Below are 15,407 nucleotides of genomic sequence, written 5' to 3' on the forward strand. Positions count from 1 at the left end.
TGGCAGAAACTGAACCACAGGAAGTTCCACCTAAACCTGAGGAAAAACTTCTTTCCTGGGAGGGTGACAGAGCACTGGAACAGGTTGCCCAGCGAGGTAGTGGAGTCTCCTTCGCTGGAGATATTCAAAACCCGTCTGGATGCCATCCTGGGCAACATGCTCTGGAGGACCCTGCTTGAGCAGGGAGGTTGGACTAGATGATCTCCAGAGGTCCCTCCCAACCTCAACCATTCTGTCATCTAGTTTTCCAGTTTAAAAGCCTGAATCCAAATCTAGGCTTCTATTTCACAGGGGGCATCCATTTCTATAATGGTCCAAACCCCTCTGGACTGCTCAGATTCATGCAAGTTTTTCCACTGATTCCAGTATGTTTTTGGCTCATACAGGAACCATCTGTTCTTCTAAACTTTCCTGCCACACTTGGTCCCCCACCCTGGGAATCTTGTGAGCTGCTCTGACAGAAGAGGGTGAGCGTGCCACCCCTTACCTCTCGGCTCCGCTGCTCCATGGCCAAGTCCTCGAGCCAGGATTTGTACTCCAGCATGCCATCGGCCGTGCTGCGCACCAGCTGCGGTCGCAGCATTCGCCATGGCAATCCCAGACGCAAGACGGATTCCACTGCCGTCGCCCAGTTGCTCAGCGTGATCCTTCCTGCAAGGAGCAGAGAGACCCATGGAGACCTCTGAGGGATGGGAGGCTGAAAGCACATTAAGATGACTGGCATGTTGCTTTTTCAGTGCCACTACTTGCCACAGCACTGTCCCCTTTAGGGACAAACAAAACTCTCTATGGCATCTGCTCCCTGCTTAGCTGGTAGGGTGATGGGACGGCAACACAGCAGATAGATACATTTAACACCCTATTCACCAAAGTAAAAAGGTGAATACATAGAACACACACCCTGTTTAGCAGGCTGCTGGCAGCAACAGCCTGGTTCCCAGGCTGTCTCGCTGCATTCCTGCATGGCACACCTGAGTGCTTTGGCAGAGGAAAAAGCCCTACACAGCCACAGAGAGGACATCAGCCCGCAGCCCTCACTGCAGGGCATAAGCACTTGCTGCTCCCCTCGACCTCAGCAAGGTCTTCGTTGCCTAAATCAGGGCAGTGGGGTCGCAAACCTCCAAACAAGGCAGAGCGGGAAGATGCTAACTAACTGGGTTTTTCATTGCAAGCCTGTGCCCTGCAGATTGTGGCCTTCACAGCTGGGCTAGTAGTTTCTCAGTGACCCAGCACTTGGAAAAGCTGCTATTTTAACAGCTGCTATACCTGCTAAATCTAAATTTGCAACCTATTTCGCTGCCAGGGAAGGGATACGCACAAGAACACAGTTCTGCTCAGTGTCTGTTTCCCCCTCACGGGCAGATCTCTTCAGTAGCACGTCTAGGTCACTGCACCAGCAGAGCACTCCTGGCTGGTGGAGAAGCAGCCCAGAGCTACAAGCTCACAGCTCCCTCCTTAAGGCTCTGACAGAGGCAGCTTCTGCTGAGGGCATCGGCTCCTTCACTTTCCGCTTGCTACTGGTTTTAGACTCCGTGGCTGAACGGACTCGAAGAGACCACGCAGTTCCCCGAGAGAGATGCGACTGACATGTGCCAGGCCACCTTCTCCAGCACTTCCTCAGTAGTCCTGTTCCAAAGGCTTTCCTTTTCTTGAGTCTAAAATGATGCAAATTAAGCTAATTGCCTCTTGCTTTTCCTCCTGACACCTTCCTCATTATAATGCCACTCTGAGGCGTTAATAGGTTCCTAACAGAGACGCTGAACAGCGGCAAACAGGACCAAGGCTTTGACTGGATCCGAGGCAGCCTCCTCGTGACAGAGCAGCTGACAGTCCCGTGAGGAGCCTCTCAAGCAGCCGCGCACCTGACTTACCCTCTCCAACCCTGTGCCATCAGGGAATTGACTTGAGCGTGTCTTGGCTCAGATTTACCTGTACCATCCTTATCATAGGCCTTGAATGCACTGATGAGGGCTGATGTGTGAGCAAAGAGCTTTTCCCGCAAGGCTCGAAAAGCTGACTCCTCTACTCTGCTGATTCTGGAGGATGCAGAAAGATAGAGAAGCACGTAAGGGCTCACCACAAACTGCAAGAGTCACCGCACCTTCCCATTCCTCCGACTTGTCCCTGGATTGCCCAGACCCTCACACAACGGCCCTGCGCAGCTACGCTGCATCGCACTGCCCGCAACAAGTCGCCGCGTGCTTGGAGCGGAATTCCCTGCAGTCAATGCAGTCGATCCCTGGCACAGCGCAGAACCCCTCACCCTTGCCCATACAAGTTGCTAGCAATCAGGCCAGGCTCAGGGAGGAACACCGCATCCCAGCTAACTTCCGCAGTTGGTGTTTACCCGTATTTGTTTCACTTCTACAATACCAGTTGCAGAGGCTTTTAATAGCTATGCAACTTGTGAAGTGATGAAGTGGAAAGGAACTTCAAAAGGATCAAAAGTTAAAACTCTACATTGAAAAGAGAAGTTGGAAAACAACAGTCTAACAAACAATCCTCTTCTGATCTTGCAACACTCCCTCCCCACCCCCTGAACCTCCCTCAGAAATTTCTACAAGGCTTGAATGCTCCTGTAGGACTACTACATACCCCTAAGAAACAATCTTTAGTAAATCAAGCTGTGAAAGTTCAGCTCTGGAGCCAAACTTTCTCAAAGCTCCCAAAGTCTTCCCTTTTGGAATTTGACTTGAATTCGTCAGCAGTCAAAAGCTGAGCTGAGTCAAAAACTGCAAAGCCTTGCCTTTGGGTCATGGTGAGAGTATGGGCTGTCTTGCTCGCTTGGTACTGAACAAAATGGGGAACCAGGTCCGGCCCCAGCTTCACATAGGCTCCCCTGTTGCTGCCAATCTCATAATAGTTGGAGGCTGAAAAAATGGTCAAAACCTAACCCCAGAAAAAAGGACAGGCATTTACAGTCAGTATATACATCCTATATACATATATACATACCAGTGAAAACAATACAGTCAATGCCATCTGCAGTCAAGAGACTGTGAAAGCAACGTGTTTTATGGTGAAAAGGAAGAGCTAGGTAGCAGCTGGGCTGCAAGCCTTAGAGGTGCGAGCTCCTTGCGGGCAAGCACTGACCTTGTGCAGATCTGGCCCCACGCTGGGCGTCTGCTATTTCACTGTACTCTCCCAGCAAGCTTCTACTCTCCTTGGCAGTGGGTAGAGTCAGAGGTGTCTCTGTGGAAGTCACTGAAGCTACTCTGAATCTTCTAAGGCAAAACTTTGCTGTGTCAGCTTAATAACACCCTTTTATAGTTCATCTTCAGGGACGGCTGCTTTAAGAGGAGGCAATGGTGCAAATCGGTTCAGATCTTTTCACAGCTACAGCGCACAGAAACGTGCCTTGCCCGCACAACAGATGCCCCTGACAGTATGGGGGGCTTCAAACTGCCCTGACCTAAGAGCTCAGCTGGGAGCGCGTTTCAGTAACTCCCAATAAGGCTGTTCAAGGACGTTGTATGTACTTAACAGAACCCCACTGGAAAAACACAGAGCTAAGAACCACCACCTCGGAAACCCCATCCTGGCAGAATGGGGTTTCCTTAACGCTGTCCCCCTCACCGACCTTCCGGTTGTGACAAAACTCGTAGCCCTCTTGCTTGCACTCGTGGGAGCGGATAAGGAACTGCAAGCTGTACTTCTCGAGGATCTTCTCTGTCACGTCAGGCCCAAAGTAGCAGCCACCACCTCGCACTGTATTTTCTCTGCAGCCCTCCTGAGGCATGGGGTCACTCCAGAGAATGTCCAAAATCTGAAAGGATCAGAAAGGTCCACTGCCAAATGCGTAGCACATCACTGTGCAGCACAGGAGCAGCCATCACCCATCAACGTGTACCAAGCAAATACAGCACTGGACCTCGGGGAAACAGAGATGCCTCCCACATCCACATCAGAGTCTCCCACACTGCTGTGCAGGGCTGTCACAGACTTGAGCCCTCACTGAGGTGACATTACTGTTGGCCTGGAGCTACAGGCACACCCAGAGCATCCGTGGGGAGAGAGGGTGGGGCCATAAATCAGGCCTGAAACGAGCTTTCCCTTTGCTCCCTCTAGATTTCAAAGAGCCTTTCCTGTCCTCCTCCAGCCCAAAACACAGGACCCAGAGCAAGAACCCCTGGCAGATCCCAGGGCCAGGAGCGCGCTCACCATTAAACTGCTTTGCTCTCTGGCCAGGACATTCAGCAGCCTCCAGAGACAGAAGTGCTGACTCAGTAACCCCTATTTGGATTAAAGTATAATCTCTTTAACCCTGACCTCAATATGCAGCTTTACACCGATAAGGTGTGCAATGCGTCAGGATGTCATATGTAACGTGAGGTAGGGAACGACTGTTTCACAGCGCACAGAAGAGGTTTACAAACAAACTAGTCTAAGAAAAACAGGAAGCTAAGTTCCCAGGCCCTGCCTTCCCTAGCAACTTGCTTGTAGGAATTGGCTAAAAATGCAAACTCACTCTGCTCTGAAGTTCTCAAGATCAGGACTCCTTGTACTCAGCAAGCGACATAACCGCTGGGCTATACAGTCAGTCTTGCTTAATATTTCTCTCTGTTACTGAGAGCCAAGAAGACCTGTAACCCCACTTTACGCCTGAGCAGCAGGTTTTGGGACAAAGCCCTGAGCTCAGAAAGCACAAAGCCTGGTGAAGAGGCTGACTTGCGAGGGAAGGAACAACGTGCCAGCAGAACAGGAGCTAGCACCAGTCTTGCACACGGTCAGAGCTCACCACTGCCACAGGACCCGCCAGGCAGGGCCTGGCCACGCTGCCTAAGCCGTGCTCACCACAGGAAGAGTCAGGGCGACAGGCAAGAGCACAGTGCCCAGTTAACTGTTGTATATCAAGCCCTGCTCTGCTGCCTGCACACAGCCCAGGGGACCTGGCTCCTTAAACCGCTCCCAAAGCACAGTCGCTCCCCTTGGCTTGAGGGAATCCATGAGGGCCAGATAACAGCTCTCACACTACGAACCAACTGCTGTAGCCAAGGAGGAGCTGATATGAAGGAGGAGCTGATATGAAAGAGTGAACACCTACTGCTCAACATTGTAACCTGCACTGGCACCAGCATGGGCGACCCAGTTCAGCTTCGCCTGTGCTGGCTCGTAGGGGTGCCCAGACAGGCTGAGGCTTCCTTGTTCTCCTATATGACTCATGGGCCCAGCTCTTCAGTTGCAGGGAACTGCACCAGAGGATGAGCAAGATGTAGCGCAAATATCTAACAAAACATCTCCGCGGAGCAGAGATCACACGCTCACGCAACACAGCTCCTTCCTGACCATTCACCATTGAATGACCAACGCCAGGCTGTCTGGGAGAGCAGAGCGGGAGGCACAAAATAATACAAATCCCATTAGCCATCCCGTTGGCACCCAGCATCGAGTTGCTCCTTAAGTCTATTTTACAGGGCAGGAAAAACCCCTTTGCATAGAGGGCTATTAACATATTTTATACCGAGATTCCTGGTAAGACAGAGAGAACAAGGCTGCAGGAGGCACCCGCAGCTCACTGAGCCCAGGGCCCTGCTTATACCACTCACCTGCTTCCACTCCTCCTGGCGAGTCCAGCACGGGGCATCCAAGTCAGCCATGGAGACGAAGCTGGAGTAGGTGAGCTCCTCCTCCTCTGACTCGCTGATGTCCACCAGCCGGCGGCACCGCTCAATTTGTTCCTGCACCGTCTGCCGGACCCACTTGGAGAACTCCAGCCTGTTGGCCATGCTGGGAGCCTGGGCTGGCCGAGGCTGCGAGGATGGACTGGTCGCTGCGTCATGCCCTGCTGGGGAGGCATCTGCTTTGCTTTCCCCGTTTATTTCCTGTATTTCCACATTTCTATTCGACTCCTTTCTTTTCTTCCCTCGCAATACAGAAATAAACTGAAAGAGGTAAGAGAGAAAAGAGAGCTGGTCACACAGCTTCGAAACCTAGAACTCGAAGTCTAAGATCTTCCATGGGTATCTGTCAAGTCAGCCAGGCCCCTGAGCCTCAGTTCCCCTCCCCGCCTTCAAATGCTGATTAGTTGTGCAAGGTTACTAGAGCAGCCCTCTCAGATGTACCATTCTTGTTTTAGAACTCCCTCCTGACCACAGACCATCTTTTCTTCATTGATTTTAGGCTGCTCAGATATTTCACAAAAGGTAGATCACATGGATTTAGTCTGCAATGGGAACTAGGCGACAGAACAAGGGAAAGATTAACGATCATCATTCCAGAAGTGAACGCAGAAAGGTTTAGCTGATAAGAAAACTTTAGGAGGACTTGAGCACACACAGAAATTCCACAGCTGCTCTAAGAACAGCGAGACTCTTAAGAACAGCGAGACTCTTATCCCAAGGAAAGTAGCTTTTCTCAACTGGGAAATGAGGCAGAGACAAGTTATAGTTGTCACAATCCCTCTGGAAATCCAGGGAAGGAGCCAGACTAAGGGACTACGGAGCAAAGTCCCGTCTTCACTGTTGTTTTCACAGTCAGTACCAGCATATCCATTTGCCCAAGCCATAATCCACCACTGCCCTAGCTAGGATCCTCACGTCTTCCAGAAGACAAAAGAATGCTTCTTCCCTTTACACCTTCTGCATACACGCCATTAAATCAAAGCGATCCACTCCAAACCTGTATCCAAACACACTTTGGCTAATAACCTACTTTGTGCCTCTGAATTTTCTCAAGCATGTCCAAGTCAGTGGTATCAGAGATGCCCCCGTGTATAATCAGGACTTTCTGATCAATGAGGGTGGCCAAGGGTAGCCAGCAGAAGACATTCTGTATCATCTTCAAGATTTTCTTTCCATGCACCTAGGAGGACAGGGCAGAAAGGAAAAGATGAAGCACCAAGCCTTCAAAGTCCATGTCCCACATGGTGGAGGAAGAGACACAAATATACGCCTACCTTGTATTTCTGCATGACTTCTTTAGTGAAGCCGTAGCTAATGAAACAGGAGAAAGGAGGTTAAGTGAGATTTTGCAGTGGCACCCTGACACTGCAATCAGTCCCACACCTAACCCATACCGTAAGTTGACCATGTGGTCCTCATGGTTCCCGCGGTTGAGATGAACCTCATTTGGATAGACCAAAAGGAAGGTAAAGAGGACAATCAGAATCTCGAGGGACTGTTTGCCTCTATCTACGAAGTCCCCATTGAACACATAGGACTTAGAAGGGGAAGGAAGGCCATTCTGTGAAAGCAAGAAAAAGGTGGATGTTACAAGAGAGGCCTCCCCACAGTACTGCCCCAAACACATGGAGTTCTGGATTGCAACAGCAATCTACATTACATATACTTCCCCTCTAGCTACACACCCTCTCAGTCCTGCCCCAGCTTATGCTATACGATAGATCCTGACCAGTTTTTTTATCCCGTAGGCTCCCAGTGGCAAGTGCGCTGGTAAATGAAAACCGCTGCCCCTGGTATTAGCACTTACAACAAAGCGTCCGTTGGCACTTATCAAATATGCATTAACAGGACAACGGCTCTAACAGATTGTAAAAGCCAGCAAGGGGATAAACTTTGGCTTTGTGAAGCACTTTAAAACCAATCAAACTGCACTGGAGAATTAAGCTTCAAGGGCCCAATCCTGCAATATACGTCTTAGCCTGACCCATGCGAAGCCTCACAAGGTCAGGCCCCAGCCTCCCTCTCACCAAATACGGTGCCTACCTTATAAAATATGAGGAACAAATCATCCAGCTGGCCATGCAAGTCTCCTAACAGGAACAAAAATACAAGTCACAATACGTTTAGCCACCTCATTGGTATTTAATATAGACGTAAATACCTTTAACTTAAAAAGACACCCATAAAGTAATTTCCAGTGAAGAATCTCCTCTATAAATTAATGACAACTGAAACGCTTTAGGAACTTCAAGGTCCAAGTTTCCTTACACTGAGGCAATGTACCCTGAGGAAAAGGGCATGAAGTAAAGGCTTGAGCTGAAGCCTGGGGAAGACAACAAAAAAATCTACCTCAACATCTGAAGATTCTCAATTAAAAGCTTAGCCCTCTGCTCTCTCCTGTTCAATACAGGGCAAGATGGCAGAAGAAACTGTTTGACCTTGATCATTAAATGGGAGAAGGGTTTGCGCAGAAAATGGTCAATAATCAAACTAAATCCTCATTTAACATGATACTGGAAAGAGGTTTCTTTCTTGGAAGCTGCCTACACACAGAAGTTCTGGGCAAACTGCATATTTTGCAGAAACATAACAAAGTTTAAATGTTAATCCAGGAGTAGGAAAACAATGCTGAAAAGCTTTGTCTCTTTCAAATGGGCTTGACAGGATTCAAAGACGTATTAGCTTTCTGGATCCAAATGTATATATGCTTCTGCTAATGAAGACTCAGCCAAAACAGCCCCAGGACTTGGTTGCCTAAATAATCCCAGGCACACAGCAGGGGAGGAAGCAGCTGAGTTTTGAGGCCAGTCCTCAGCTGTGGGTAGTTCCAGTGGTTTAGAAAAAAACAGCCCAACATACTCCATGTTCAGGGTTACAGAGCAAAGAAAAATTCTTTGAGTCTTTGCTGTAATATATAAACATTGTTAAGAGCCGCAGGCCATTACCATCACTCTTTATCTTCCCCTAAAGATAAATCTGGTATTATGGTTGGATTTATCTGAATTGCTCTTGGAGACATGTACTTTTTAGACGCAGGTCTATCCTTCCCATCCATACCCCCTCCTCTCCTTGCATTTTTATAATCTCTCTGACAGCAATGCTATTACAGCGGACTATGCTAAACTGAACACTACCATGTAAGGGGCAGGGTATGTTAACGATATATCCTAAAACCTCTCATGGAAGCTCAGGGACCAAACACAGGCTGCAAATAGCCAAGCCACCATCCCCTCACCACCACCATCCCATTCCAGACCAAGCAGATGTAGGGCCGTGACGGAAACTTACTCCCTCCAATGTTCGGGTTAGTCCTGGCAGCATCTCGAATACAGCACCTTAGCATAAACCGGCACATTTTACAGACAGCCCCAGTTGCCTCTCAGCACAAATCAAGTTTTGCACATGGACTGCGTTTGTGTTTCACGTTCAGTGCAGCACTGTGCCCAAGCTACTATTTCACATCTTTTGTACCCCTCAGCAGAACCCCTTCCACCTAACCGTTTCCTCCCAGAGCCTGCACAGTGCCCTCCCACTGTGCACTCCCCCAGACTCACCACACACGGTGACCTCCTCGCTATAGCAGGTGGAGACATGACTGATGTTTGGCAACTGCTTGAGGTGCTTCCTGGTCTCATGCAGAAGGTTTAAGACATAGCGAGCGTGAAGCTGCTACTAGGAGAAAGCAAAGGAATTAGAGCAGGAAATCAGTGACCGCTGAGCAGCCACATGGCTCTGTCTGCACAAACAAATAATGGCAAAAGAATGTTTCAACATGGACTATTGTGTTTTTTTTCCTTTTAAAATGAAATTCAGGTTCATATAGGTTCACACCTATGAAAAGTTTGCAATTTTGTCAGAACCCCATTTTCAGAAAGAAAAAAAAAAAGCCTTCATTGTGGGGGGAATAGCTATCAGATCATTTCTGTTCTGCTTTGCCCGTCTAGTTTGTTAGGAAGCCTAACAACAAATTATCTGTCCCATGCCCCTGCAGACGTTCACATAATATTTGCTTCATAAAACCCCTGTCCTCCTCTGCAGCAAGGGAAAATATATACCCCCTTCAAAGCTTCTATCAGATCTTTTGAAAGAGGGAACATGAAGTCAGCTTCCCCTTTGCCATCAACACACGCACAGTGAAGGCCCAAATTCTAGTAGACACTGTTTTCAAGTGAGCCTCCCTCACTGACTCTAGCCAAAAGGCTTCACGTACATCACTGAGAAGCATGTTGAGTCCATCACCCTCTGAAGGTAACAGTCTAAAAATTATCTACTTGACGTTCTTGGTGCAGGTGCCTGGAGGGAACCTACCCTATATTTCTCCACCTCCTCCTCCTGATGAGTCCCCCACTAGGGAGAAGGGGAAAGCGTGGGTGCTTTTGGGATCCTTACTTGTTTCTGTTTGAAAGCTTCCAGCAAGGCAGTTGCATGGTCAGGAAGTAGTGGGAAGGAGAGATGGGGCCCCGTGTAGGAGTCTGGCACCTCCATGGATTCATAGTCACAGTATTTTTCCAGTTCTGCTTCTTTGAAACTTTCACCACTTACAAACATGCGACTGATGAAATCTCCTGGATGGCAGATTTATTTATTTATTTTTTTAAAAGAGAGAGAGATGAGAAAAAGTTGATTCAGTCCAATACACCGTTCTAGTAATTTGCTAAAGAAAAGCTGTTTGCTTAGGCTAGAGCTCATGTGCCATAGCAGCAGTGTCGGCTAGCTCCTAGTTTGACAGGACAGAAGCATTTGCAGCAGGCAAAAGGCTGTAGGGACTACATTCAGACGAAGGTCAGTGTGCCAGATGTGAAGCAGTGCTGGCAGATACAGTAGTTTCTGCAACACTTGGGCAGAGCCAGATGGAAGCTGGCTGCCATGGTTAAGTGCAATTTTATTTACAATGACATGTAAAAAGAGACAGTAGAACAAGGAACTGTCTCCTATGTCACACTCCATTTTTAATACACCTGCACCTACATTCCCAGTGTTGCACAAAATTTGTATAAAGACACATGATTTTTTTTACTACTGTGATATCTCAGAGCCCACCTCAAGGAGCAGGACACCGTTGTGCTATGCTCCGTACGGACACTGAACAAAAAACGCCCCTTGCTCCGCAGAGCTTAGCTGTAAAATACGTTGGGTGATAGTGAGAAAAAGGGAGGCAGCTTGAAATGAAGGAACGGGCACTTCAGCAGGTTCAGGTCAGCAGTGTAAATAGTTAATACCCACATGTTTCTATCAGATTTCAGAATGACCTTCATTAGGAAGTTCATAGCGTTAAGAGCTAACATATCTCAGGAAAATAGTGTATCTGTTCCCACTGCGTTTTTCCCACCACAATCATGAATGAGAGACTAAATATAAAAAAGCAGATATTCTCAAGTATTCTGAAGTACTCTGACAGTCTCCAGATAATTCACTCCCTATCTGATTCCTGACACCCCTGTTCATTAGCAACACCTAGGGAGGCCCCCTTGGGCCCCTTAGCCAGCCTGAAGGGCCAGCAGAGAGCAACGGAATCAAGACAGGGTGCAACTTGCTGCACTGCAGGTGCCATATCTACAAACCGCATGCAGAAGCTTACGCTCTTTACTGCTGCTTGGCGTGAAGTGGTCCATGAGGTAACTGAAGAAGTTGTGAAGCTGCAAGAAGAGAGAGAGAGAGAGAGAGTGAGAGAGAGGGCGCACAAGCACACCCTGGAATATCACACACACTGCAAATTCTGCAGAGTGGCAAGTTAACATGGATCTTCTTTCTCTGACTATTATCTATACCCTTCCCGTGTTTTCTGGCATGTACAACAAATCAGACTATACTGATTCTAGTCTTGTATTTCTTGTGACAAAGTAAAAAAAAAAAAAAAAAAATGGAAGCAACTTTTCCTTCAACCATATAGACGTGAGTACACTCATCAGTCTTCCCCCCTCACCCCCGCCCCCTGTCAAGGCAACCACATAACAGAATACTGTGCAAAGCTAAAATAAAACAAACCAACTAGGCTTCCATCTCATGTTCTGACTCTCAGAAAAGGGTTGCGGTATTGAATGCTCTTTGTGACTTTATTTGATTCATGGCTTGTGGGTTCATCATGCACAAGCAGACAGGAAACCAAGAGGCAAACAAGTAGACAGGGCTTGAGTTACAACATAGTCCTTGGCCCACAGAAGCACTTACAGGATTACCAGCTCATACCCAGAAACAAGCGAGTCAGTGGCACAGAAACTACCTTCCTGTTTGAGAATCCAAAGAACTGGCCCTGTCTACCAGAATGGCCACCAATGGCAGGTTGGTAATGTTCTCTCCCAGAGGCAACAGAAAACAGGCTCCAAGAGGTGGAGAACTGCTCATTAAAAAACAAAACAAAACAAAAAATACCCCTCACCCTCTCTCAATTTAAAACAAAGTTGTGAAATTCTCGACACATGGAGATTACTCAGCTTCCCTAATACACGACGCACTTTGCTCGCTAGACTACTCCATTACTCTAGTCCCACCCACCTATGGTGGGCACTGGGATCCGTCCTAACTCTTAGCTCCTTTTACAGCAGCAGTCCATACAGGCCATCAGACAGAAGGCAATTTCTTTTGCTCTGTAAGTTGCACAGCATCCTAAAAGATACCCCGGCATCTTGCACTCCCAGACAGAAAGAAGCTCCCTGCTTCTGCCTAAGAAAGTAGTTTGCATTGGCTAGCTTCAGCACACAGAAATTGCTTCCAGACGCAAAGCCGGGCATAAAACTCAGCCACTATGGAAACTGCACAGAGAGGAAGTTTTTCCCACGTACTCTTTCTTCTGGCACCTTACCTTGATCTGATCCTGCTCACAGGCGTACTCAATGGATTGAAATATTCTCCAGGTGCACCGCCGGCGCATTTCCAGCCGAGCAACGTAGCGCCGATACCACCTTTGGATCAAGACGGCTGCCTTGAAAGCTAGGACACAAAAACACAAACAACCTGCTGAGCTGCCATTGCTGCACCAACTGAGGTACTCCCCACTGTCCCTTTCCTGACCCTGAAAATTAAAGAGGGACCTTTCCCTTTTGGGAGCAAGCTTTCAGGAAAGGTGTTCTGAAACCTAAATATTGAGGATATCAGAACACCCACTTCTCTTTACCACACTCTAAGAGGCAAGCTGACCTTGCCAGACCAGAGACCTCCAAAGTGCTTCTAACCATCACTGCCAACTCCTCAGCACCAGTGTTACCTCACAACAACTTTTTAGTGCCTACAGGTCCAACCACATTATTTATTGTTAATAGATAATTTCATCACTTTCTCTCTACCCTTATCATTATCACGTCCACCTTACAGGCTAGGTACTGGGGTTTCAGGAAACAAGAGATTTGACTGAAGCCACGCAAGGAGTCAGGTGAAAATAAGACACTGAGCTTCCTTCCAGAGCCTTAAAAACGTAGGTTTTGTCTCACTTCCTTTAAGCCAAACGCACACAGGACTTGAGTGACCACAGTTCTGGACGAACTTCAGGAGGGATCTGTCCTGGCATAAACGTTAACATCACACTGTCTTGGAGTAAAATAAAGACAAAATAAACACACTCATTGAAAAGAGGGAAATGGATCTTTGGCTACTCAGTGATGCAGAAGGAACGAAGCACTGGGAATTGCCAGGTCCCTGTTCAATCCACAGCCAGCACTGTACCAGATCCTTCCCTCCAAATGATGGCTGCTTGCCCTGGTGTTAAAAACCTAACCATTCCTCTGCGTTTCCCCAGTTCTAGGGGTTTTCATTAGAAGATTATTTCAGATGGCACGTGTGCATATTTAAAGCAAAGCGCACTGGTGCAGTTTACCTTCTCCTTTTTCATATTCTGCTACAGAACTGTATGTACCTCTATAAACTCTTCCATCCTCCTTAGCTGGTCTCGACCCAGTTTGAACTGCCTAATTGCTTTAGACCACCTTGCCAACCAGCTCGGCTACTCGACAGCTTTCTTTTCCTTATGCTTTGTGTCCCTTTCTGTTCATTTCTGGAGCCCTACTCCAGAGTCTTAAGTTTAAAACATTTTCTAACAATGCTGCTCTGGGTCACGTCAACTGAGGGAGGAACGACTGCTCTATCTATAGGCTGGCCCCAAAATCAAACACACAGTACAGAGTTACAGTTAGCCCCACTGCAGAAGCTTGTATTGCCTTGGTAGAGACCGGCATCTGGTTCGAGAGAGATCACTGCGGCGTTCACAAAAGCAGGAAGAGCAGTAGGGTATGTGGGGTGGAAAAGCTTGATAAAAAAGAAGGAAAAAATACCCACTGAAAGCTGCTAAGTGCTGGCAGGAGACAAAGAGATCACTTTAATTCAATTAGCTTGTATTACATAACATAAACCACTCCCCACATACATCAGCAGGAAACAATACTTGACCTTTACCTAAAAGAGATGTCTGGGTGGCTTATGCATTGAACCTAATAATCCTTCTAAATTAGGTTACCGTAACACCATTGAGAGCTGCAGCTGTTTTACCTACATCTAGTTAGAGGCAGCTGGTGGTCCCAAGAGCTCACACACTAAAAATTGCTGTTTTGCAGATGGGGAACTGAGCCCCACTAAAGTCTCAGGTAAGAAGGTAAGACTCCGTCTTAATTTAAGAACAGTATAAATAACTTATGTTATCCTTGGCCTGAGCCTTGTAGCTTCGTGCAAGCATGCTTTCTGATCTGCTGAGCCATGAAAAAATGAAAAAGGCTGATTTTTCTTTCTGCAGTTTGCCACTTCTGATGTTGCCTCCTCAAGCCTACAGTGTAACAGACCCAACGCTAGCTGCCTTACTTCTTGTATAGCAATTTGGCTGAGACATGACCAAAATCACAGTGGTAATCAGTCCCTAAAACAGCTTCTAAACACGTTGCATCCCTTAATAATCAACACAATGTCCAATTACGGCAGCAGGAGTCCCATGTTCTTCAACTGAATCTCAAGTGGAAGTTTATAGTTATACCCCCACATATACCAGTGGAAACTCTGAAACATTAAATCCATGAAAGATTAATTATCAAGTGCAGTGAGTACGTATATATCACCATCCACGTCATTTCAAGCTTCTGATGGACAAGCCATTATTTTCTTATGCTACTTTTACACAAACTGAATGGGCAACTGGAAAAGCCAGGTATTCTAATTTACCAGCTTACCTGGGTGAGTTGCATCTGGCAGTGTTTGTACTAGTTTAGAAAAAAAAAATAATAAAAAGGAAGAGAAACAGATTTATCCAGGATCCAAGCAGTAAACTGAATCATATATCATTGTATAAGCCACTGAAAGCATGCCAAGTGGCAGCACTTTCACTACAATATGCCTGTTCATGCTAGTAATATAGTTCAAAAACCACAAATCAGCTGTGAATAAATATTGCCTTCCTTTTCTAAAATAACCGATAACCAAATCAATTGCCTAAAAGTGGGCATCCCAGGATGATCCTTTCAGGTGTTTTGCATGGCAAAGTGCCAGCACAGTAGGATTCCCTAAGAAGGGCACTGCAGAAATACAGGCAGATAGCTAGAGGATGATTTTAACAACAACTTAAGCAAACTGGAAAGCCTATTCTAAGATCTACTGTTCTGAATTATTTTAAGTTTTAATCAGTGAAAAAAAGGCTAAGGAGCATTTTTGGTAAACTTTAACCTGACATAAGCAGCCCCAGTTCTACCCAATTTTCAGATTTAATTAAACAAGATTTAAACTAATTAATTTCCACATCTACACAGGCAAATGGCAACACTTCAACCACGTGTCTGTTCCACTATGCCGCCATGTGCGCTATCAGTGTCCCACAGC

The 15,407-nt window shown here is 47.1% G+C and overlaps 1 protein-coding gene across 2 annotated transcripts in view; it reads right to left on the reverse strand.

The window, feature by feature from the left end:
• Positions 1-15,407, reverse strand: part of PPEF2 (protein phosphatase with EF-hand domain 2) — a 28,577-nt gene that overhangs the window by 3,687 nt on the left and 9,483 nt on the right. The window contains exons 3-15 of one of the 2 annotated variants that reach the window (XM_009687261.2): positions 12,421-12,548; positions 11,200-11,257; positions 10,011-10,186; positions 9,176-9,290; positions 7,665-7,711; positions 7,016-7,182; positions 6,896-6,932; positions 6,652-6,801; positions 5,547-5,882; positions 3,581-3,766; positions 2,747-2,889; positions 1,930-2,036; positions 488-651 (exon numbers count right to left, since the gene is read on the reverse strand). In XM_009687261.2, coding sequence (XP_009685556.1) covers positions 488-651; positions 1,930-2,036; positions 2,747-2,889; positions 3,581-3,766; positions 5,547-5,882; positions 6,652-6,801; positions 6,896-6,932; positions 7,016-7,182; positions 7,665-7,711; positions 9,176-9,290; positions 10,011-10,186; positions 11,200-11,257; positions 12,421-12,548 — 1,814 coding nt within the window. Of the gene's footprint in view, positions 1-487; positions 652-1,929; positions 2,037-2,746; positions 2,890-3,580; positions 3,767-5,546; positions 5,883-6,651; positions 6,802-6,895; positions 6,933-7,015; positions 7,183-7,664; positions 7,712-9,175; positions 9,291-10,010; positions 10,187-11,199; positions 11,258-11,606; positions 11,641-12,420; positions 12,549-15,407 lie in introns of those variants that run through there. The other variant, XM_068941217.1, reaches the window with a different exon arrangement.

The sequence above is a fragment of the Struthio camelus genome, chromosome 4 (assembly GCF_040807025.1).
Source record: "Struthio camelus isolate bStrCam1 chromosome 4, bStrCam1.hap1, whole genome shotgun sequence".
Classification (NCBI taxonomy): Eukaryota; Metazoa; Chordata; class Aves; order Struthioniformes; family Struthionidae; genus Struthio; species Struthio camelus.